This window comes from Marmota flaviventris, chromosome 6 (genome assembly GCF_047511675.1).
Source record: "Marmota flaviventris isolate mMarFla1 chromosome 6, mMarFla1.hap1, whole genome shotgun sequence".
Lineage (NCBI taxonomy): Eukaryota > Metazoa > Chordata > Mammalia > Rodentia > Sciuridae > Marmota > Marmota flaviventris.
Window position 1 is genome coordinate 138,606,996 of NC_092503.1, and position 20,962 is coordinate 138,627,957.

Here is a 20,962-nt window from a genome sequence, read left to right on the forward strand (position 1 = left end):
CATCCAGCCATCCAACACGCACTTAATTTCATGCTTTAAAATAAAAATAAAACCTTCAAGCAGTGTATAATCTAATATCTCCAAATCTTCACCTATAAATTTATGATCAATATTATTCTACTTCAAATAATGTCTTTTGTAGTGTGAAGAATCAAACCAGGACCTCACACGTGCTAGGCAAGGGCTTTACCATTGAGATGTGCCCTCAGTTTTAAATAATTTCTTGAAGCATCATATACTTATTGTATTTTATTTGAAAAACTAGAACACTTCCTTATGGCCCAATTAAATGTTCAAAGTGAGTTCTGAGTTTTTATCTTATCATGGTATACAGTACTAAAATATAATCACTCATACTAGAGAACATGATAATTTATCATTTTTGTTGAATATTCTTCTCTTTCATTTTCTCTCATTTATCCCTAGTTACTTACAGAGTATCTGAGATGTTTTAAAATATCAAAATATGTATATGTGTATTAGCTTCATGTGACTACAACAAAATACCTGAGGCAAATAATAAAGAGAAAAGATTTATTAAGCTCACAGTTTTGGAGTTTCAAAGACATGACACTTGCACTTTTTCAGTTTTGGTGAGGGTAGTGGATGGTAATATATCATGGTGGCAGTGCATGTAGAAGCAAGCAAATTATTACATTTTCAACTGGAGAGGGGGGAGGGAGAGGGAGAGAGAAAGAGAGGGAGAGACAAAGACCATCGTTCCACAATTGGCTTCAAGGGCACACCACCAATGACCTAAGGACCTCTTAAAGATATGCAGCATCCAATAGTGCCACCCTGGGGACTAAGACTTTGCAAATGGTCCTTTGGGGGAACGCTCAGTAAAACCATAGGAATATGTATGAAAATCATTTAAAATTTTTGTTTGAGGAAAAAAAAATATATAAAAGTATATAGATATAGATTTTAAGTGGATGTTATCAAATACCTGAATTGAATTAATTAAATTAAATATCAAACTCAACTAAGAAATCCTGATACTGGTACTGCCACTAAAGGCAGTAGGTAGAGGCTATCTAGCCCCCAGGCCTTAAACCACCAAGCAGGAGCCTCAGTTTCCTGTCCTGTGCTTGACCCATTTGAAGTGGTTCTGAGGCCTCTACTGATCAACCTATTCACCCAGCAATATACCATTTAGTCAGACTGCCAAGTTAAGATCCTTTGAGCCAATTCATGGTACTGTGGGGTTCTGCTTACTATCATGCTATGGGAGGGACCATCATGGTTCAGCCGGAGAAAAGAGAACTGGACCAGTTTGATCGTATTCCTAGGCAGGCTCACTTTGAATCTCTGTGAGGTCTGCTTCTCTTCCAGCATAACATTTTTGAGTGTTCTCTCATTTTCTAATTTGCTCCAATGGACCGTTGAGTTACTCAAGGTGTGATCTTCAAAGTGGATGTTAGTTCTCAAATTGTTACAGTTGAAGAAGAGATAAGAAGTTTACCCTACAATATAAGACAACTTTTATCAATAAAAACACTATGTAGTCAGCTTAGCTGGTCTTCTCTTCCCCTTCCTTTTCTTTTCTTTTTTCTTTTCATTCAGGAAGTCTGCCTTGATAAAGAAGCAGTATGCTTAATTATATTCTGGTGCAAGATAGAAAATAATTCTAGAAAGCTGAATTACACCTGGATAGATAGGAGTGACATTGGGAATATGGAATCCTATACTACCAATTATCACCTGTCTCAGATACCAAAACACTGGTCTTTTTCTCTTGGATTTCAGTGTGTCCATCCCAAAGCCTTATGAATAGCTTCCTACAGTGTTCAGATTTCCATAGTAGTAGTTGTGGCTGCTTCTTTCAGCCCCTTGCTTACAGGTCCTGAGCTATAATGTTTGATGGAACATCTTCCCAACTCTCAGAGACACTCCCTGGATCCCCATTTCTTATAAGGTGTGACAGCTCAGAAAAGCTGCTCATTTGGATAAAGTCTTATCTGTGTGTGATTATCACTCTCACCAGAGCTGAGGAATCTTGGAAAGCAGTCTACCCTGGGTGTTATAACCCTGGCTATTTGAGTCATTGGGTGAGAGCATTAAAGGACATCCGGTTTATAGACAGGAGACTGGGCCAGACCAGGGTGTTCCAACCAGCTCTCCTTTATCTCAGGATGTGACATTCTCAGCCCATTCTGCCATTGTTCTTGAAAACTAAGTGAGCAATGGGGAAGCACTAGGTTCATCCACCATCATCTAGAAGAACATCCCGGAGCACCTACCTCTTGTGGAGCTGGGAAGGGTGACCTGGGAAGGGTGCTGTTCCATTTCTGACAAATAGGATGCGAACACCCCTGGTGTTGATCTCATCTTCTCAAAGCAGTTCTACCATGCTGTCATCATGATTGCACCTCTGGCCACCCAGAGATTTCTGGCAGTAGGCTGCAAAGGTCCAAACCTTGAGTCTCAAGAAGGAAGACAGTTCCCACTGGCCTACCCAAAAAATGACAAGCTTAGAACAAAGTGAGAAAAGCCAGTCTATCTTTGGCCAGAAATAAATTTTATAGAAACAGAAATGATTGATAAAATACACTCCCACGTTCTTCCTGATGAGGCATGCTATTAAGTTGATTTCTATTTTTTTTTTTTTAAAGAGAGAGAGAGAGAGAGAGAGAGAGAGGAGAGAATTTTTTTATATTTATTTTTTAGTTTTCGGCGGACACAACATCTTTGTTTGTATGTGGTAATGAGGATCGAACCCGGGCTACACGCATGCCAGGCGAGCGTGCTACCTCTTGAGCCACATCCCCAGCCCCTTAAGTTGATTTCTTATGTTGTAGCCCTTGCTCAGGCAAAGTCACCAGTAATCTGAAGCCCCAAATTAAGAGCTGGACAGTATTGTCAGCATTCATCCCATTTCTTCTGAGAGGCTTCAAAATGTACATCTCTAAGTATGCAATAAAAGTGAAGATGAGAGGGCTGGGGATGTGGCTCAAGCGGTAGCGCGCTCGCCTGGCATGCGTGCGGCCTGGGTTCGATCCTCAGCACCACATACAAACAAAGATGTTGTATCCGCCGAAAACTGAAAAATAAATATTAAAAATTAAAAATATAAAAAAAGTGAAGATGAGAATTCTGATAATAATAATTGTAGGGTAACTTGCCATAAGTTTGAGAATCATGCACAAGTAACCAACAATATTCATGGTAGTCCCTTCATGCTTTGGTCATTCATTCCTGCATTTACAGTGCTTCCATTTGATGTCCAGGACCAGGTTAAGGTCTAAATGGCACCAGCAATATTGTTGGAATAAAGAAATGACACAGCTGAAAAGGATTATGAGAAGGCATGAGTGTCCGTTCTTACTTTAATGCTAAGTTACTCTTGCTATGCAAAGATGGAAAGGAACATGGAGTTGTAATAATGCTTATCTTATCACCAGGTGAGATATCTGAATTTTCCTGTTTAGAAAGGATCTTGGCAAGACATGAATTGCCGAAAGAGATTAGTCTGACTCCTAAGCCAAGCAGAATGCACTCATGGCAAAGAAAAGCCATGAACAATGTGAGTGACGGGTGGAAGAAGTGCTGCTTATGGAGGAGGAACATAAAAGAGCCTCCGATGAGCACTGTGGTTGTCAGGTAGGTGCTGGGCACTTTTTGTCTAAATATGCAGACTTATTTAGAGATACTCAGAATTAATGTTGATAAGACATAGAATATTCTATGTAATTTGCCGCAGTCTGGCTGGGCACAAATCACGGAGCCGCCACAAAGCACTTGTATGTTCAAACAGGAAACTTTATTGCCTGAACTCCAACAGCACTCCACGCACACTCCCCGGGAACTCTCCCGAACACCACCCACGCGGCCCCTCTCCGACACACCACACCAACTGGAACTCCCTCCACCGGAACTTCACCAACCAACACGAACTCCCCAGGAGATCCCCGCGAGAACTCCAAAGTAGTGGGCGCCCAAGGCGGACAGCAGGGGTCTATATACAATTGAATCAATCCAGCATCACCTTAATGGCTCGCCTCGCAACCATTACTTATGCCAAAATGCCAGGGGGCCATTCTGACTCGGCTGTGCCTCTCAACAAGGGTCTCACTAAGTTGCCAAGAGACTTGCTAGGTTGCTGAGGCTGAGTTCAGCCTCCTGTCTTAGCCTCCCAAGATGCTGGGATTACAGGCATGTGCCACCATTCCTGGCTACAATTTACTGTTGAAGTAACTAATTCAGTCTTGCAAGAATGTGACTTGAGCAAGTCCTATCAGAATGGCGTTGATTCCTCTTAATTACCTAAACACCTCCTAAAGCTCTCACCACCTCTCAACACCATTGCACTGGGAATTACGGTTCCGGTACATGAACTGTGGGGGACATATTCAGACCACAACTCCTGGCAATTTCAATTTTAGGGTCAAACCCTACATGAGGCTTGGAGGCTTCTGGCAAAGTTCCTTCAATTCTATGCCTTGTAGATAAATAATAAATCAGCAGGCACAAAGGCCGGCAGTCCTGGGACACCAACTGGTAAACAGATTTTCTGAGCATCTAGAGTTGCACACAGTGGTATATTTATCCCTGTTGGAGAACTTGGTGGGATCCCAACTTTCAGTTTTATAATACTATAAAATCCCTACTGGATACTGCATGTAAATCATAATTACTTGTAAACTGTATTTATTGGCTCAATATGTCATATTTATGGGCTCTAGGGCTTCATTTTTCTTTTTTCTTTTTTGGAAAGTGTGACAAATGCAGACTTGACCAGGAGAAGACTGGATGTTTCATGAAAGGATTCAGTTTAGATCCCCAATTTTTTTATTAAGTCAATGTGGTAGCAACTGAAGATAAGGGTTAGTAGTCAATAGGATTCATTCTGCCCACCCTCTGCCCATCATAGACACTTGCCATTAAGCCTGACTTAGAGCCAGCTCTGAAGCCAGTCATCCCTTCCTAGTCATCCCCACCACTAGTCAGCTTGATTGCATTTACCATGTTGTGGTGTAGACACGATTGTTTGCTACCCCATCTAAGCTCTGCACCTGGATGCATGGTAGACATTCAAGAAAGAAAAAAACATTGAGGGCTGGGGATGTGGCTCAAGCGGTAGCGCGCTCTCCTGGTATGCGTGCAGCCCAGGTTCGATCCTCAGGACCACATACAAAGATGATGTGTCCGCCGAAAACTAAAAAATAAATATTAAAAAACTCTCTCTCTCTCCCTCTCTCTTTAAAAAAAAAACATTGAAAGTAGTCTACTGTAAACTAATACAAGGTGAATTTTCTTTCTTTCTTTTTTTTTTGCACTGGGGATTGAATCCAGGAGCACTTCACCACTCAGCTACATCCCCAGTCCTTTTAATTTTTTGTTTTTAGACAGGATCTTGTTAAGTTGCTGAGGATGACCTTGAACTTGGGATCCTCCTGCCTCAGCCTCCTGTGTCACTGAGATTACAAATGTGGCCACCACACCCTGCCAAGATAAATTTAAAATACAATTGATTAATGTAGCTAAATGAAAGGTTCCCATATCTCTCTCCCCCTCCCTTTATTACTTGTTCCTCCAACCCAGACAGGACCCATAGGCTGTTAAAGCTGTAAATTCTCTAAAGCATAGCTATCTGGTCCTTGAGAGATGGTAAGGAAACTGAATCTAGGAGAGGCACAGCTAATATAGAAGAGCAAGAGCAAGGACTAAGCCACATTTGCACATGTTAAATTTCTGTTTACTCTGATTCGCCCATGTGGGCATGTACATCAATGTCCCTTGGTTCATCTGTACACCTCACTGACAAAATGCTGCTTATTTATTTATTTTTGAGACAGCGTCTCACCAGGCTGGCTCAAACTTCTGGGCTCAAGTGATTTTTCCTGCCTTGGGTATTTTTCAGATGAAATTGACATTTCAATCAGCATGCTTTGAGATGCCCCTGCATAATGGGGTAGGCCTCATTCAATCAGTTGAGAGCCTTAAGAGAAAAGACCAAGACCTCTTGAAGGGAAGGATTGTGCCCCCTGGCTGCCTTTGGGTTTCATACTGCAAGATACAGTCCTACCGGAATTTCCAGTCTGTTGGCCAATCCTAAAACTGTCCAAATGAACAGCCCCAACAGTTACATGAGACAATTCCTTAAAACCTTTCTCCCCTTTCTTTCCATATATGTATCTTTATTGGCACATTCTGTTTTTATTTATGGTCATGTGTCATTCAACTACAGGCATACCTTCTGAGGATTGTGTGTCAGGTCACAGGCAATCTGGTCATTGTGTACACATCCTGGAATGTGCCCCCCAAAACCTACGTGATCTTGTCAATCACTCCATGTGATGCCATCAAGATAGGTGATAAACACAGGATGTGTGAGACTGCTTCACAGCAAACGTTATTAATAAGGAGTGCATTCTAAAATAATGATAAAGGTAAATACATAGACCAGCAACATTATCAACTATTATGTGCTGCACATAATTACATATATTATACTTTTACACAAACCCTACAATATTAGAATGGTACAACATCACTAGGAAGTTCCCAGCTCCATTATCATCTTCTGGGACCATTATTATATATGTCATCCATCCATACTGAAATGTCATCATATGGTGGGTGACTGTTTCTATGTACATACACGTACACAGATAGAGACATATCCTCTTGGATACCATATTCCACATATTCGGCATTTGGAATTCCAATGGGGCTTAAGTAGTAGGATTTTTGTTTGTTTGTTTGTTTTTGCACAGTCTAAGAATGGGCTCACGGTTGCAATTAATAGCATAAGCAGAAATGTCTAGGGAAGTCTGAGGATTGGGGACTGTTAGAGTCTGCAAACAAGTCAGGATGGCGCCCGGCAAATGTTAGAGTCTGTAAACAAGTCAGGGTGGCGCCTGGCATTTTGCCAGAGAAATGTTAGAGTCTGTAAACAAGTCAGGATGGCGCCTGGCAAATGTTAGAGTCTGTAAACAAGTCTGGATGGCGCCTGGCAAAATGCCAGAGGGAGTGGTTTGTGAAGTAACGCCAGCGAGTGGAATGTATAAATACTGCTCCTGTCCTACAATAAACGGCTCCCACTCCTGCTGTATCAATGTACACAAGTTGTTCGTCACCCCCCCCCCCGCCCCCCCCGTTATTTTGCTGCAGCCAGACTGCGGCAGGGGACTGTGCATTTCCTGAGGGAAGAGGGCAATCCTCGGCTGTCACACCTCCCTCTTCTGTCCCCTTCCTTGTTCTCCTGGAAACAGCTGCAGTCTGTGGGAATGATGCTGGGATGCAAAGTAAGTAGAAGCCTCAGGATAAGAATTTTGTGATGAGATGGTACTGACCTGATTTGGGAGATGCACTCAGAGCTCTGAGAGGAGGCAGCCATTCTCACCATTAACCTTCCAGCGGCTCTGAAGCCTTACTGCAGATTGGAATTGCCCGGTGCCTGCTGGGCCCATCCCAGACCACCTGAGCCATCATCTGAGGAGTGGAGGCCAGATCCTGCTAATTTTAGAATGTTCCCAGGTGATGATAGTGTTCAGCCAGGAATGAGAGTAAGTGAAGCTTTCCAAAACAGGAGGTGAGGACAAAGTCATTCTCCTGTGATGGGTAGAGCCTGCCATTTTCATTATTCCAAGGACAATCACCAGGTATCTGCCAGATGCCAGCTGCCTGACTGCTTGCAGGGAAAGTAAGTCTTGAAAAAATGTTTTTCAGTCTGAAGTGATTAATGAGAAAAAAGGGGTCACCCACAGTGGGGAAAAACAACCCAACCCAAAGAAAAAAACCCTAGAATTTAGTGTCATAGAGTATTGTTGTTGTTGTTTGGTTTTTGTTTGCTTTTTTTAGGTACTGAGAATTGAACTCACTGCCACTTAACCACTGGGCCACATTCCCAGCCCTTTTTAATATTGTATTTAGAGACAGGGTCTTGCTGAGTTGCTTGGGGCCTCACAAGTTGCTGGGGCTGGCTTTGAACTCGAGATCCTCCTGCCTCATCCTCCAAGTTTCTGGGACTGTAGGTGTGCACGAAGGCACCTGTTGTGTCATAATTTCTAGGGAAACAAACTTTACAAGCAATAAAGGACTCTCTGACTAAGACCTGAAAAAATAATGCTGTCTCCAGAGATGGGATAGAAAGCCTGGAGCAGAAACTGCAAACCACTCTACATGGAGAGGCAAGAAAATGGCCCTTGGGTGACCATGTGACAGGCAATTAAGGCAGGTATGGAGAGGGATGCTCCTGGTACTGGGAAGCCCTTCTAAGGAATTTGCACGTGGTCTTATGAATGGATGGATCTGATTTGGCTGATCAGGGAAGTGTGCCATTATTTTTGGAATTTAGAGACAGGTCCTGGGTTAATGCCTGAGACTTTGCACACCTGCCCACAAATGAGACATCAGCATCTCCTGAAAATGTTGAGTCACACGCCATGTTCCTACCAGCCATTCATATCTTTTGTGAAATGGCTGGTTGAAATCCACTTATTTTGAAGTTTCTATGTCTTATGACTGAGTTGCAGGAGTCCTTTACGTATTCTCAATACAAACCCTATGTCTGATGGAATCACTGCCAATGTTTTCTCCCTCACGGCGGCTGCTCTTGCCTTTTTCATGGTATCTTTTGAAGAACAACGGTTAAATTTGTTGAAGACCAACTCACCAATTCATTTTCTTTTATAGTTTGTACATTTTCCGAGAATCCTTCACCTAGGCCCAAGGTCACAAAGATTTCCTATATTTTCTTTCAGAACTTCGATCATTTTAAATTTGATTAGCCATTTTGAGTTTACTTTGATTGTTATGGCTTGCTGCTCTTTTTAAATTTTGTTTGTTATTTTCACTCACTGCTGTTAGTTTGAAAAGGTTTTTTTTTCTTTCTTTCCCTTGGCAATTTTGTAAAAAAATGTGCACATCTGAGTATATTTCTGGACCCTATTTTGCTCCACTTATCTATATGTCTTTGCCAAAACCAAACTATCTTACATTTATTTATAGTATGTCCTGAAATAAAGTAGGGCAAGTCATCCAACTTTGATCTTGTGCTTTAAAAACTGGCTTTGATAATATTCTAGGTCCTGTGTGTTTCCATAAAAATGTGGAGTCAGCCTGTCAATTTCTAGAAAGTCTACCTAGGATTTGGTTGGAATTGAGTTGAATCTGTAGATCAACAGAGGAGATTGTCCCCTTAATGAGAGTCTTCCAATTCATGGATAGAATATATCTGTCCATTCATTTAGGTCTTTGATTGCTTTAAACAAAGCTTTGTAGTTTTTTTCAAAGTAGACATCTTGGACATCTATTAATATATTTATTACTAGGTTTTTATGTCTTATAACACTACTATACATGGAAATTAAAAAAATAAGATCTTTATTAGAGCTTCATGGTTATACATGTGGTTGTGTTCATCGTGAAAAACTCATACGTGCACGGATATGGGTTTCAGTTCACGATCCCCGCTTTCCCCCCCTCCTCCTGCCCCTTGTCTCCTTTCTTTACTAGATTTCCTTTAGCTTGTCTAGTAATTTATATTTAATTGGTTCTTTATGTAATCTTAACCTTCCCTCCCCCTTTTCTTTATTTCACTCTAGCTTCCACATATGAGAGAAGACTTTAGACCTTTGTGTTTTGGGGTTTGATTAAATTCACTTAGCACAATATTATCCATTTCCAACCATTTACCAGCAAATGCCATAATTTCATTCCTTTTTTTTGGGGGGGGGTATTGGGGATTGAACTCAGGGCACTTACACACTGAGCCACATCCCCAGTCCTATTTTGTATTTTATTTAGAGACAGGGTTTCACTGATTTGCCTGGTGCCTTGCTTTTGCTGGGGCTGGCCTTGAACTCATGATCCTCCTGCTTCAGCCTCTTGAGCCACTGGGATCACAGGCCTGTGCCACCATGCCCAGTGATCATGATTTTATTATTTTTAACAGCTCCATTGTGTGTGTGTGTGTGTAACAATTTCTTCATCCATTCATCTATTGATGGGCATCTGGCTTGATTCCATAATTTAGTTATTGTGAATTATTCTGAAGTGGATGTATTGCTATAGTATGCCAATTTTAGATCTTTAAAAGAAAATGTGTAGGAATGGGATAGCTGGGTCATATGATAGTTCCATCCCTAGTTTTTTGAGAATTTCCAAATTACTTTCCAGAGTGGTTATACTAGTTTACAGTCCCACCAACAATGTACAAGTGGTCCTTTATCCCCACAGCCTCACCAGCATTTATTGTTTGTTTACAATTGATTTTTATTACTATTGTATACTGCAAACTTGTAAATTATTAGTTCTAGTAGCTATTTTTAGATTTTTTGAGGGGGCTTTTTCTTTTGGGGTACCAGGAATTGAACCCAGGGGCACTCAACCTCTGACCAACCTTCCCAGCCCTTTTTTTATTTTATTCAGAAACAGGGTCTCTCGCTAAGTTGCTTAGGGTCTCACTAGGTTGCTGAGGCTGGCTTTGAACTTGTGATCTGCCTGCCTCAGCCTCTCAAGCTGCTGGTGTACACCACTGTGCCCAGGTCCTTTTTCTTTTATTGTGCTAAGACAATTAACATGAGGTCTACCCTCTTGACAAATTTTAGGTGCATAGTACATTATTATTGATGAACAGGTACAATGTTGTATACCTCCTGTATTGCGCTTATTCACCTTGCTTGACTGAACTGGTTGCCCACTGATTTCCCAATTCATCCTTCTGCCAGCTCCTGATAACTACCGTTCTACTCTGATCTATGAATTAGACTATTTTAGATGCCTCTTATAAGTGGAATCATGTACTCTTTCTGACTGGCTCATTTCACTTAGCATAATGTCCTTAAGATTTGTCCATGTCACACATGCCCAATTCCATCTTTCTAAAGACTGTATATTGTATTCCTTTAACCATTCATCTGCCAGTGGACTTTTATATTTTTTTCTAAATCTTGTCTATTGTGACTTGTGCAGCAATGAATAAAGGTGTGCTAGTATCTCTTTGAGATCCTGATTTTAATTTTTTTGGAAAAATACGAGTGAGATTGCAGGATTATATGACTCCCTGGGATTTTTCTATGCAAGTAATTATATAATCTGCAAATAAAAGGATGTTTTTACATCTTCCTTTCCAATCTTTACTCCTTTTATTTTCTTTGTCTTATTCAATGGCTCGAATTTCCAGCGCAATGTTGAACAGAAGTGATAAAAGCAGGCATCTTGATTTGTTCTCAATCCCAGGCAGAGAACAAGTCAGTACAATGTAGAATCCCTCTATCAGTTTGAGGAAGTTCCTACTGTTGCTAGTGTGGATTGAGTTTTATCATGAATAGATGTTGAACTTTGTCAATTGCTTTTTTCTTTTTCTTTATTTTTTTTTTTTGGTGGTGCTGGGGATTAGAACCCAGGGCCTTGTGCATGCAAGGCAAGCATTCTACCACAACTGAGCTATATCCCTAGCCCTGTCAATTGCTTTTTCTGAATCTGTTGAAAAATACTAATTCTTCATCTTGCTTATTGGTGAACCACATAAAATGTATATAGCACAAAATTTGCCATATAAGGCATTTTAAAGGTCACAGTTCCGTGTCATTAAGTACATTCACACTGTTGTGTCACCATCATCACTAGCTATCTTTAGAATTTTGTATTATTCCCAACTGAAACTCTGTACCCATCAAACAACTCCATTCCCATATCCCTACAGCACCTGGTGATTGCTATTCCACTCTGGATGCGGCCTTATGGGTGAGGAGTCCTGCTCCCTCACATGTTGAAGTATAACATTAGAGCAGCACGCTAAGGCAAGCATATAAAACAGGGTTTACTTAAAAAGGGGTAACATAACTTCTCCCAGGAGGGAGAAGGGGGCCATAGCTGGTGTCCTGATATCCCAAGAAGTGAGGTGTCCTGCCTTTTTATATGTCCTAAGCTTTCTTTGTTTTCCTGTTCTCTTCCCCATTATCTTTCTCCCTGCATTTGTGACTAGGCCCAGGAAATGCCAGGGATGACCAAAAGGGTGGGAAACAGGTGTACTGAGGGGAAAGGGCAGGATGGAGCATCCATCATTAATTAACAACTTTCACAACTCAATGTAGGGAAGGGGCAATTCCTGCAACAGGTTACCTTAGCAACAGGTTGGCTCAGGGGCAGATTCTTGATAGGGTGGAGGAAGGGCTCTGAAGAATTTCACCCCCAAAAGGGGCAGTCTTCAATTTCCCCGACTCACTCAAATTGGCCTCCTTGATCTTACCTGACTCGATTTACCTCTTTATACCAACTGCCTTTCTAATTCTGGCTTCATTTTATGATTCTAAGAACTTGCCTATTATGTCTATTTAAATAAGTGGGACCATATTTGTCCTTTTGTGCCTATTTCACTTGACATAATGTCTTCAAGGTTCATCCATGTCACAGAATGAGTCTGAATTTCCTTCTTTTTCAAGGGTGATATTTTCCATTCTATGTATAGACTACATTTTTTATACCAATTCATCTTATGATCCATGAATATGGAATAACTTTATATTATGTCTTCTGTGGTTTCTTTAAGCAATATTTTGTAGTTTTTACTGTACTTTTTTTTTTTTTTGTACCAGGGATTGAACCCAGGGGAACTTTACAGGGTCTCACTAAGTTGCTTAGGGCCTTGCTAAATTGCTGAGGCTGGCTTTGATCTCACAATCCTCCTGCCTCAGCCTAATGAGTCACTGGGATTACAGGCCTGTGCCACCGTGCCCAGATTGTACAAGTCTTTGACTCCTTGGTTAAATTATTTTTGATGATGTTATAATTATGTTGAATATTTTTTTATATATTTGTTGATGGATTGTATATCTTCTTCTGAGAAGTGTCTGTTCAATTCCCTAGTCCATTTATTGATAGGGTTATTTGTTTTTTTTGAGATCTTTATATATCGTGGAGATTAATGCTCTGAGATGCATGGTGTAAAGATTTTCTCCCATTCTGTAGGGTCTCTCTTCACATTATTGTTTCCTTTGCTGTGAAAAAGATTTTTAGTTTGGTTCCATCCCATTTATTGATTCTTGATTTTGTTTCTTGCACTTTAGGAGTCTGGTTAAGGAAGTCAGTTTCTAAGCCGACCTGGTAGAGATTTGGGTCTACTGTTTCTTCTTTGGTGCAGGGTCTCTGTTCTAGCCTGTTTTTGATCCACTTTGAGTTAAGTTTTGTGCAGGGTGAGAGATAGGATTTAATTTTATATTGCTACATATGGGTTTCCAGTTTTGCCAGCACCATTTGTTGATAGTTTGAGTTCTTTTCCTATTTTTTTTTTTTTTGTGTGTGTTTGTTTGGTACTGGGGATTGAACTCAGGGGTGCTTGACCACTGAGCCACATCCCCAGCCCTATTTTGCATTGTATTTAGAGACAGGGTCTCACTGAGTTGCTGAAGCTGGCTTTGAACTCATGATTCTCCTGTCTCAGACTCCCAAGCCCCTGGGATCACAGGCATGCGCCACCATGCCCGGCTCTTTTCCTATTTGTGTTCTTTAAATTTCTTTCTTCTAATTGTGCTCTGGCTAGAGTTTCTGTAGGAAAAATAAAAAGAGACACAGAGACAAGATGCAGAGGCAGGAAAGATTGCAGAATGGTAGAATGGCCAAGCTGCTAGCTTTATTTATAGCAATAGGTTACATTAAGTCATTGGCATCAGTAGTACATTATTGTTCATTGTGTCATGAGGCAGGTTACAGAGTTAGCAACATTATGCAGCTTATTCCTCAGTTACATACTGTAGCTACAGTGTCTCATGTTAGGAGCTTTGTGTAGTTCTCAAGAAAATCCATTGTCTGAAATTACCATTAGGCATTAGGTGGTCAGGTCCAGGAGCACTGGGGCTTGGTGAAACATTATAGTTATCTGGCAAGCAAGTTCCTTTATTCCCAGGAGCGATGTGCCGGAGATCAAGGTTGAGGCTAAGACTTTAGCATAGCGCTTCCTCATGCAGGGCACTGCCATAGCAGCTAGACATTGCACATGTATTAGTTATCTTGCTAGTTTCTAGGAGAAACTGCAGAGCATCCTAAGCGTGAGATACAGGGTGCCTGTTACTCCCTGGGAGTTTGCTCACCAGAGGAACACTTCCCTGTATATTTCCACAGTCAGAATCCCTACAAGTTTCAAGGATGATGTTTAATAAAAGTGGTGAAAGAGGGTATCCTTATCTTGTTCCAGTTCTTAGATGGAATGCTTTCAATTTTTCTTCATTTAGAATGATGTAGGCCTTGGGTTTAGTATAGGTAGCTTTTTACAACATTGAGATATGTTCCTACTATCCCTATTGTTTCCAGTGTTTTGAACATGAAGTGGTGCTCTACTTTGTCAAATGCTTTCTGCATCTATTGAGAAGATCATGTGATTCTTGTCTTTAAGCCTATTGATGTGACGAATTAAATTAATGGATTTCTGTATGTTGAACCAACCTTTCATCCCTGGGATGAACCCCATTTGATGCATACATCAAACAAACTCTTCTCAACTTCAAGAATCAAATAAACCACAACACAATAATACTTAGTGCCTTTGACACACCTCTAACACTACTGGATAGGTCTTCCAAACAAAAACTAAACAAAGAAACTATAGAACTCAATAATACAATTAATAATTTAGTCTTAACAGACATATATAGTATATTTCACCCATCAATGAGCAATTATGGTGCACTATTGATGAAGGTGTTCCTGCACCTGCTGTCTGACAGGGTCATGGTGTGGAGGATGCTGTGGCAGGGCCGCTCCATCTGGAAACCGGAACCATTAGGAATGTTAAGTGTTTTGTTTGTGATACTCATGATATAGATAACAGGGCATATATCAATCAATAATAAAAGTACATATTGCCTGAAATTGCAGGAAAATTCCCAGAATGAGACTAAGGATACAGTTGAGACATGCCATAAGATGCGTTTCAATATCTCTCAGGATACAAACAATGCTGTTATTCCTCAAGCTTAAACAACAAGAAATATTTATCCCATGGTTAACAATTTATACTAGACCCCCTCAACCCCATCCTAAAGCCACAACCTGTAAAACAGCCCAGGTACAGAAAAACAATTGCTGTGACAACTGTACAAGGACCACTGTATGTAGCTTATGGTATCCCCTCAAGGACAAGAGGCTAAAATAAAAATACATTCCCCAACCAATAGACCCTCCTTTGCTTTACGCAGAAACTTATGATGAAAATGGAAAACACATAGTTAATATAAATGACAAATGGGTTGAGGTGTAAAGCCTGCCCTTTAGTTAAAGATTACAAAGACATAAGAATTGGTGTGCTTTGACCAAGGATCAAGGAAGTTCTTTAAGAAAGTAGCTGAATAGGTCATATGAAAAAAAAAGGGAATTACCTTGGAAATTAAAATAGAATAATGTAAAATTAACATAGATATATTTTAGAGGCACTTCAGAATAGTAGGCTTTTAAATAATAGACTTTCACTACTTTAAGTGTGTTTTACTGGGATTTTAGTTTAGAAGTAAGAAAGCTTACCAATAATCATAAGTATGCTTTAAAGTTAAAGGTTAATGAAATAATTATAGGTATGCTTTAAAGTTAGATGCAAATAATAGGTCAGGAGTCATGTAGTCTAGTTGCATCGCCTAGCACCTAGTGATTGAGGTAAAAATCTAAAAGCTTAATCATGATTGACTAAGGTTACAGAAAAATACTTTGAACAATGTACTCAGTATCTTAGGTAATCAATATAGGTCAGAAAAGATTGTAACTCTTGAAAATTATGTAAATCAAAAAAGTTTCTGGCTTTGAAGCTATCCATTAACTACCTGAAAAAACACCCGTAAAAAGGTATAAAAATAAAGATCCCTCTAGGGCCAGAGAGATTTCTTCTAGAGGTTGCTCCTAACTAGCAACCTGTTGTCCCAAATCTTCTTCAGGACACCACTCCTCCTTCAGGACCCCTGGAACTCCACTCCCCCCACCCCCCGCCGGGGCTGGACCTCGGCACACTATCTTTTTAATGTTTTTGTATGCGATTTGCCATAATTTTATTGAGAATTTTCTCATATATGTTCATCAGTGATATTGGTCTGAAGTTTCCTTTCCTTGATGTGCCTTTGGTTAAGGTATTAGAGTGATACTAGCTTCATAGAGTTTGGAAGGGTTCCTTCCTTTTCTATCCTGTGGTATAATTTGAGAACTATTGGTGTTAATTCTTCTTTGAAGGTCTTGTAGAACCTGACTGAGAATCTGTCTGGTCCTGGGCTTTCCTTAGTTGGTAGGCCTTTGATGGTGTTCTGTTTCATTGCTTGAGATTGACCTGTTCATACTGTGTATGCCCCCTGGGTCAGATGGGTAGGTCATGTCTTGAGAAGTTTGTTGATGTCTTCAAGATTTTCTATTTTATTGTAATACAAATTTTTGAAATAGTTTCTAATTATCATCTGTATTTCAGTAGTCTCTGTCTTGATATTTCCTTTTTCATCATGAATTTTAGTAATTTGAGTCTTTTTGGCTTTCTCTTCATTAGGTGTGGCTAAGGGTTTATCAATTTTATTTATTTTTTTCAAAGAACCAACTTTTTGTTTTGTCAGTTTTTTGGATTGTTTCTTGTTTCATTTTCCTTGATTTCAGCTCTAATTTTAATTATTTTCTGTCTTTCTACTGGCTTTGGTGTTAACTTCTTCTTTTTCTAGGGCTGAGATACAATGTTTTATTCATTGACTTATTATTTTGTTTTGTTTCGGGTACCTGGGACTGAACTCAGGGGCACTCAGCCACTGAGCCACATCCCCAACCCTATTTTGTATTTTATTTAGAGACGGGTCTCACTGAGTTGCTGAGCATCTTGCTTTTGCTGAGGCTGGCTTTGAAATCGTGAGCCTCCTGCCTCAGCCTCCAAAGCTTCTGGGATTACAGGTGCTCATCATCGCACTCAGCAGACTTTCTGTTGTTTTAATGAATGAGATCGATGCAATGATCTTTCCTCTTAGCACGGCCTTCATGGTATCCCAGAGATTTTTATATGTTGTATCACTATACTCATTTACCTCTAAGTATTTTTTAATTTCATTTTTTATTTCTTCTGGTATCCACTCGTCATTCAATAGCATATTATTTAGTCTCCAGGTGTTAGAGTAGCTTCTATTTTTAATTCTATTGTCTATTTCTAATTCCATTCCATTATGATCTGATAGGATGCAGGGTATTATCTCTATTTTTTTTGTATTTGTTAAGAGCTGCTTTATGGCATCAGATATGGTCTATTTTAGAGAAGGATCCTTGTGCTGCTGAAAAGAAAGTGTATTTGCTCATTGATGGGTGAAATATACTATATATGTCTGTTAAGTCTAAATTATTAATTGTATTATTGAGTTCTGTAGTTTCTTTGTTTAGTTTTGGTTGGAAGACCTGTCCAGTAGTGTCAGAGGTGTGTCAAAGTCACTAAGTATTATTGTGTTGTGGTTTATTTGATTCTTGAAGTTGAGAAGAGTTTGTTTGATGTATGCATCTGCTCCACTGTTTGGGGCATATATATTTATGATTGTTATGTCTTATTGATGTATAATTCCCTTAAGCAGTATGAAATGGCTGGCTTTCTCCCTTCTGATTAACTTTGGCTTGAAGTCTACTTTATGTGATATGAGGAGAGAAACCCCTGCTTGTTTATGCAATCCATGTGAGTGATGTTTTTTCCCATCCTTTCACCTTCAGTCTGTGGAAGTCTTTGCCTATGAGGTGAGTCTACTGGAGACAGCATATTGTTGAGTCTTTTATTTTTAAAAAAATATTTTTTAGCTGTAGTTGGACACTACCTTTATTTTATGTATTTATATGTGGGGCTGAGGATCAAACCCAGTGCCTTGCATGTGCGAGGTGAGCACTCTTATCACTGAGCCACAACCCTAGCCCCTGTTGAATCTTGTTTTTTAATCCAATCTTCCAGTGTATATCTTTTTAAAAATTTATTTATTTTAATTAGGTATATATGACAGCAAAATGCACTTTGATTCATTATTAACAATTGCAGCACAACTTTTAATTTCTCTAGCTGTACACGATGTAGCGTCACACCCTTTGTGCAGTCTTACATGTATCTAGGGTAATGGTATCCATCTCATTACACCATCTTTCCTGCCCTCATGCACCCTATCCACCCACCCTCCTCTTTGCCCAAAGTTCCTCCATTTTTCCCATATTTTCCCCCTCTCCATTTTGGATCAGCATCCACTTATCAGAGAAAACGTTCAACCTTTGGATTTTTGGCATTGGCTTACTTCACCTAGCATGAGATTCTTTAACTCCACCCATTTACCTGCTTATGCCATGACTCTATTCTCTTTTAATGCTGAGTAATATTCCATTTGGTATATATGCCACACTTTCTTTATCCATTCATCTATTGAAGGGCATCTAGGTTGCTTCCACAGTTTAGCTATTGTAAATTGAGCTGCTATGAATATTGATGTGGCTGTGTTACTGTAGTATGCTGATTTTAAGTCTTTGGGGTATAGACTGAGGAGTGAGATAGCTGGGTCAAATGTTGGTTCCATTCCAAGTTTTCTAAGGAATCTCCATACTGCTTTACAGATTGGTTGGACTAATTTGCAGTCCCACCAGCAATGTATGAGAGTGCCTTTCCCCCCATATCCTCACCAACATTTATTGTTGTCTGTATTTTTGATAACTGCCATTCTGACTGACATGAGATGAAATGTTAGTTTTGATTTGCATTTCTCTAATTACTGGAGATGTTGAATTTTTTCATATATTTGTTGATTGAATGTATATCTTCTTATGAGAAGTGTCTGTTTAGAACCTCCCCACATTTTTTTATTACACTATTCCAGAAGTGAACTTAAATCCCAGCTCCACCTGTGCTAGTATGTGACATAAGCTTTATAAGCCTTAATTTCTTCATCTATAAAATGCAAAATCAGTGCTAAATGGGGTGGTTACTGTAAGAATTAAATGAGATAATAAATATGAAACATTTAACACTAGATGCTTTAATTATCAAGAAGAAAAATTATTCTTATACTGACTGAAAGATGTATACAATTAATAGATATATAGTCATGTAAAAATAGTGAGCTCAGAATACTAGGACTCATCAGCAGTGCTCTGTCATTTTTAGGGTTTTATGAGCAATAACTTTGGGGAACTTTTCTTTAAATTATTATTCTAATTTGTTATACATGACCTCCTCTATTCTGCCATCTTGGATCTCCCTTTTTTTAGTATTTCTTATAGGGCAGTTGTAGTGTACTAAACGCCCCCGCTTTTGTCTGGGAAAATCTTAATTTTTCCCTCATCTTTGAAGGACAGTTCAAAGATATAAAATTCTCAGTTGACAGTTTTTCCCCCTTTAAACAGCATTTTAAACATACTATCCTGTTGCTTTTGGCCTGCAAGCCTTTTGCTGATAAAAATCCATGACAGTTTTATTGAGGCCTCATGAATGATGAGTTACTTTTCTCTTGCTACTTTCATGATCTTTGCTTCTATCCTTTCTCAGGTCTTATGTATATTGGTGTGAGTCTTTGGGTTATTCACAGAGTTCCCTTAGGTTTTGGGTTTGTATATTCATGCCTTTCTTCAAATTTGGTTAAGTTTTCAACCATTATTTTGTCATCAAATAGATTTTCCTGCTCCTTTCTCTCCTTATTCAGGGACCCCCATTAAGCATTTATTGGTTGTTTAATAGTGTCCCTTAGCTCTGTTCTCTTTTTCCTTTCTTCCTTCCTTTTGAATTTCAAATGACCTGTCTTCAAGTTTGTTAGTTCTTTCTTCTGCTTGAGTTTGCTTTTATAAACTATACTGAATCCCTGTGGTATCAGTTGTTATGTTTTCAGGCCAAGAATTTCAATTTTTTTATAATTTCTATTTTTTTGTCCATGTATTGATTTCCTGGTTTTCTTAATTCTCTGCATTTTCCTTTAATCTCTGAGCATAGTTAAGACAGTTGTTTGAAAGTCTTTTAAAAGTCTAGAGTGCCTGATACTTGTTTAAGATAATATCTGTATAATTATTTTGTTTATTTTTCCTACTTCTTTATATTCCTTATGACATTTTATTAAAAACTGGGCATTTGAAAAAATAGCCCCTCTCCCAGTCTTTGTAGACTGCAAGACCTTTGCTAGTTCATGGGACCATGAGCCCTTAAGATTAGTCCAGGATTTCCCAGGTCTTTTGTGGGCATGTTTCCTCTTTCTGGGTGTTTTAGCAACTTGGTTTGCTTTGGACAAATGGTCTTGATTTCCTCTGGGTGGTCGTTCAAATCCCAGTTTGGTTCTCAAAGCTTTTGCTTTGTTGATTTGTGTGTCTCATTCCTCAACGTAAGATTGGGACTGGTTCATACAGAGAACTGGGGGAAGTTCTTTCTCTTTGCTCTGTGACTCTCTTCTTTCACTCTTGAGCTCCCAAGGAGTTCTCTTCTTGGCCAGAAAGTTGTTTTTGTTTCCCTCAACCTCTGCTTAGTTGGCCATTCCATGGTTACTATAGTTCCACTTCACAATGAGGTTCTGCCTTGGACGTAGCATTCTCATACTCAGGAGAAAACTCAGCCAACTATTTACTTCCTACAATCTGGGAAGATCATCTCTATGCAGTGGCTTTTCTGAATTTTGGTGCTTTTCACAATCCACCTACTTTTGCTTAATCTCAGCATCCTTAAGTAGTTATTTTCCATATTTTCCCCAGGTTTAGTTGTAATTAGTGGGCAGATAATAGTTAACACATACTGTCACAGTGGTATTGGAACTCTGCCTGGGTTTTTAATTTTTTCACTGGTATATGAAAACATAAAATTGTACATATTAATGGGATAATGTCATGTTTCATCACAATGAATATATTGTATAACGTTTACATAGGCTTAAACATACTTTATCTTTTTTCTGGGTTTTTGTCTGCATATTTGGTATTTACTGGGAGTTTACCTCAGAAAGTATGTTAGTTAGCTTTTCATCATTGTGACAGGTACCTGAGAAAATCAACACAGAGAAGGAAAGATTTATTCGGGGTCACTGTT

General features: G+C 39.4%; 1 protein-coding gene across 1 annotated transcript in view; it reads left to right on the forward strand.

The window, feature by feature from the left end:
• The window catches only part of LOC114102627 (testis expressed protein 56), a 29,360-nt gene that overhangs the window by 7,151 nt on the left and 1,247 nt on the right, over positions 1 to 20,962 (forward strand). Inside the window, exon 2 of the mRNA XM_027948089.3 lies at positions 3,405 to 3,603. Coding sequence (XP_027803890.2) covers positions 3,405 to 3,603 — 199 coding nt within the window. The remainder of the gene's footprint in view (positions 1 to 3,404; positions 3,604 to 20,962) is intronic.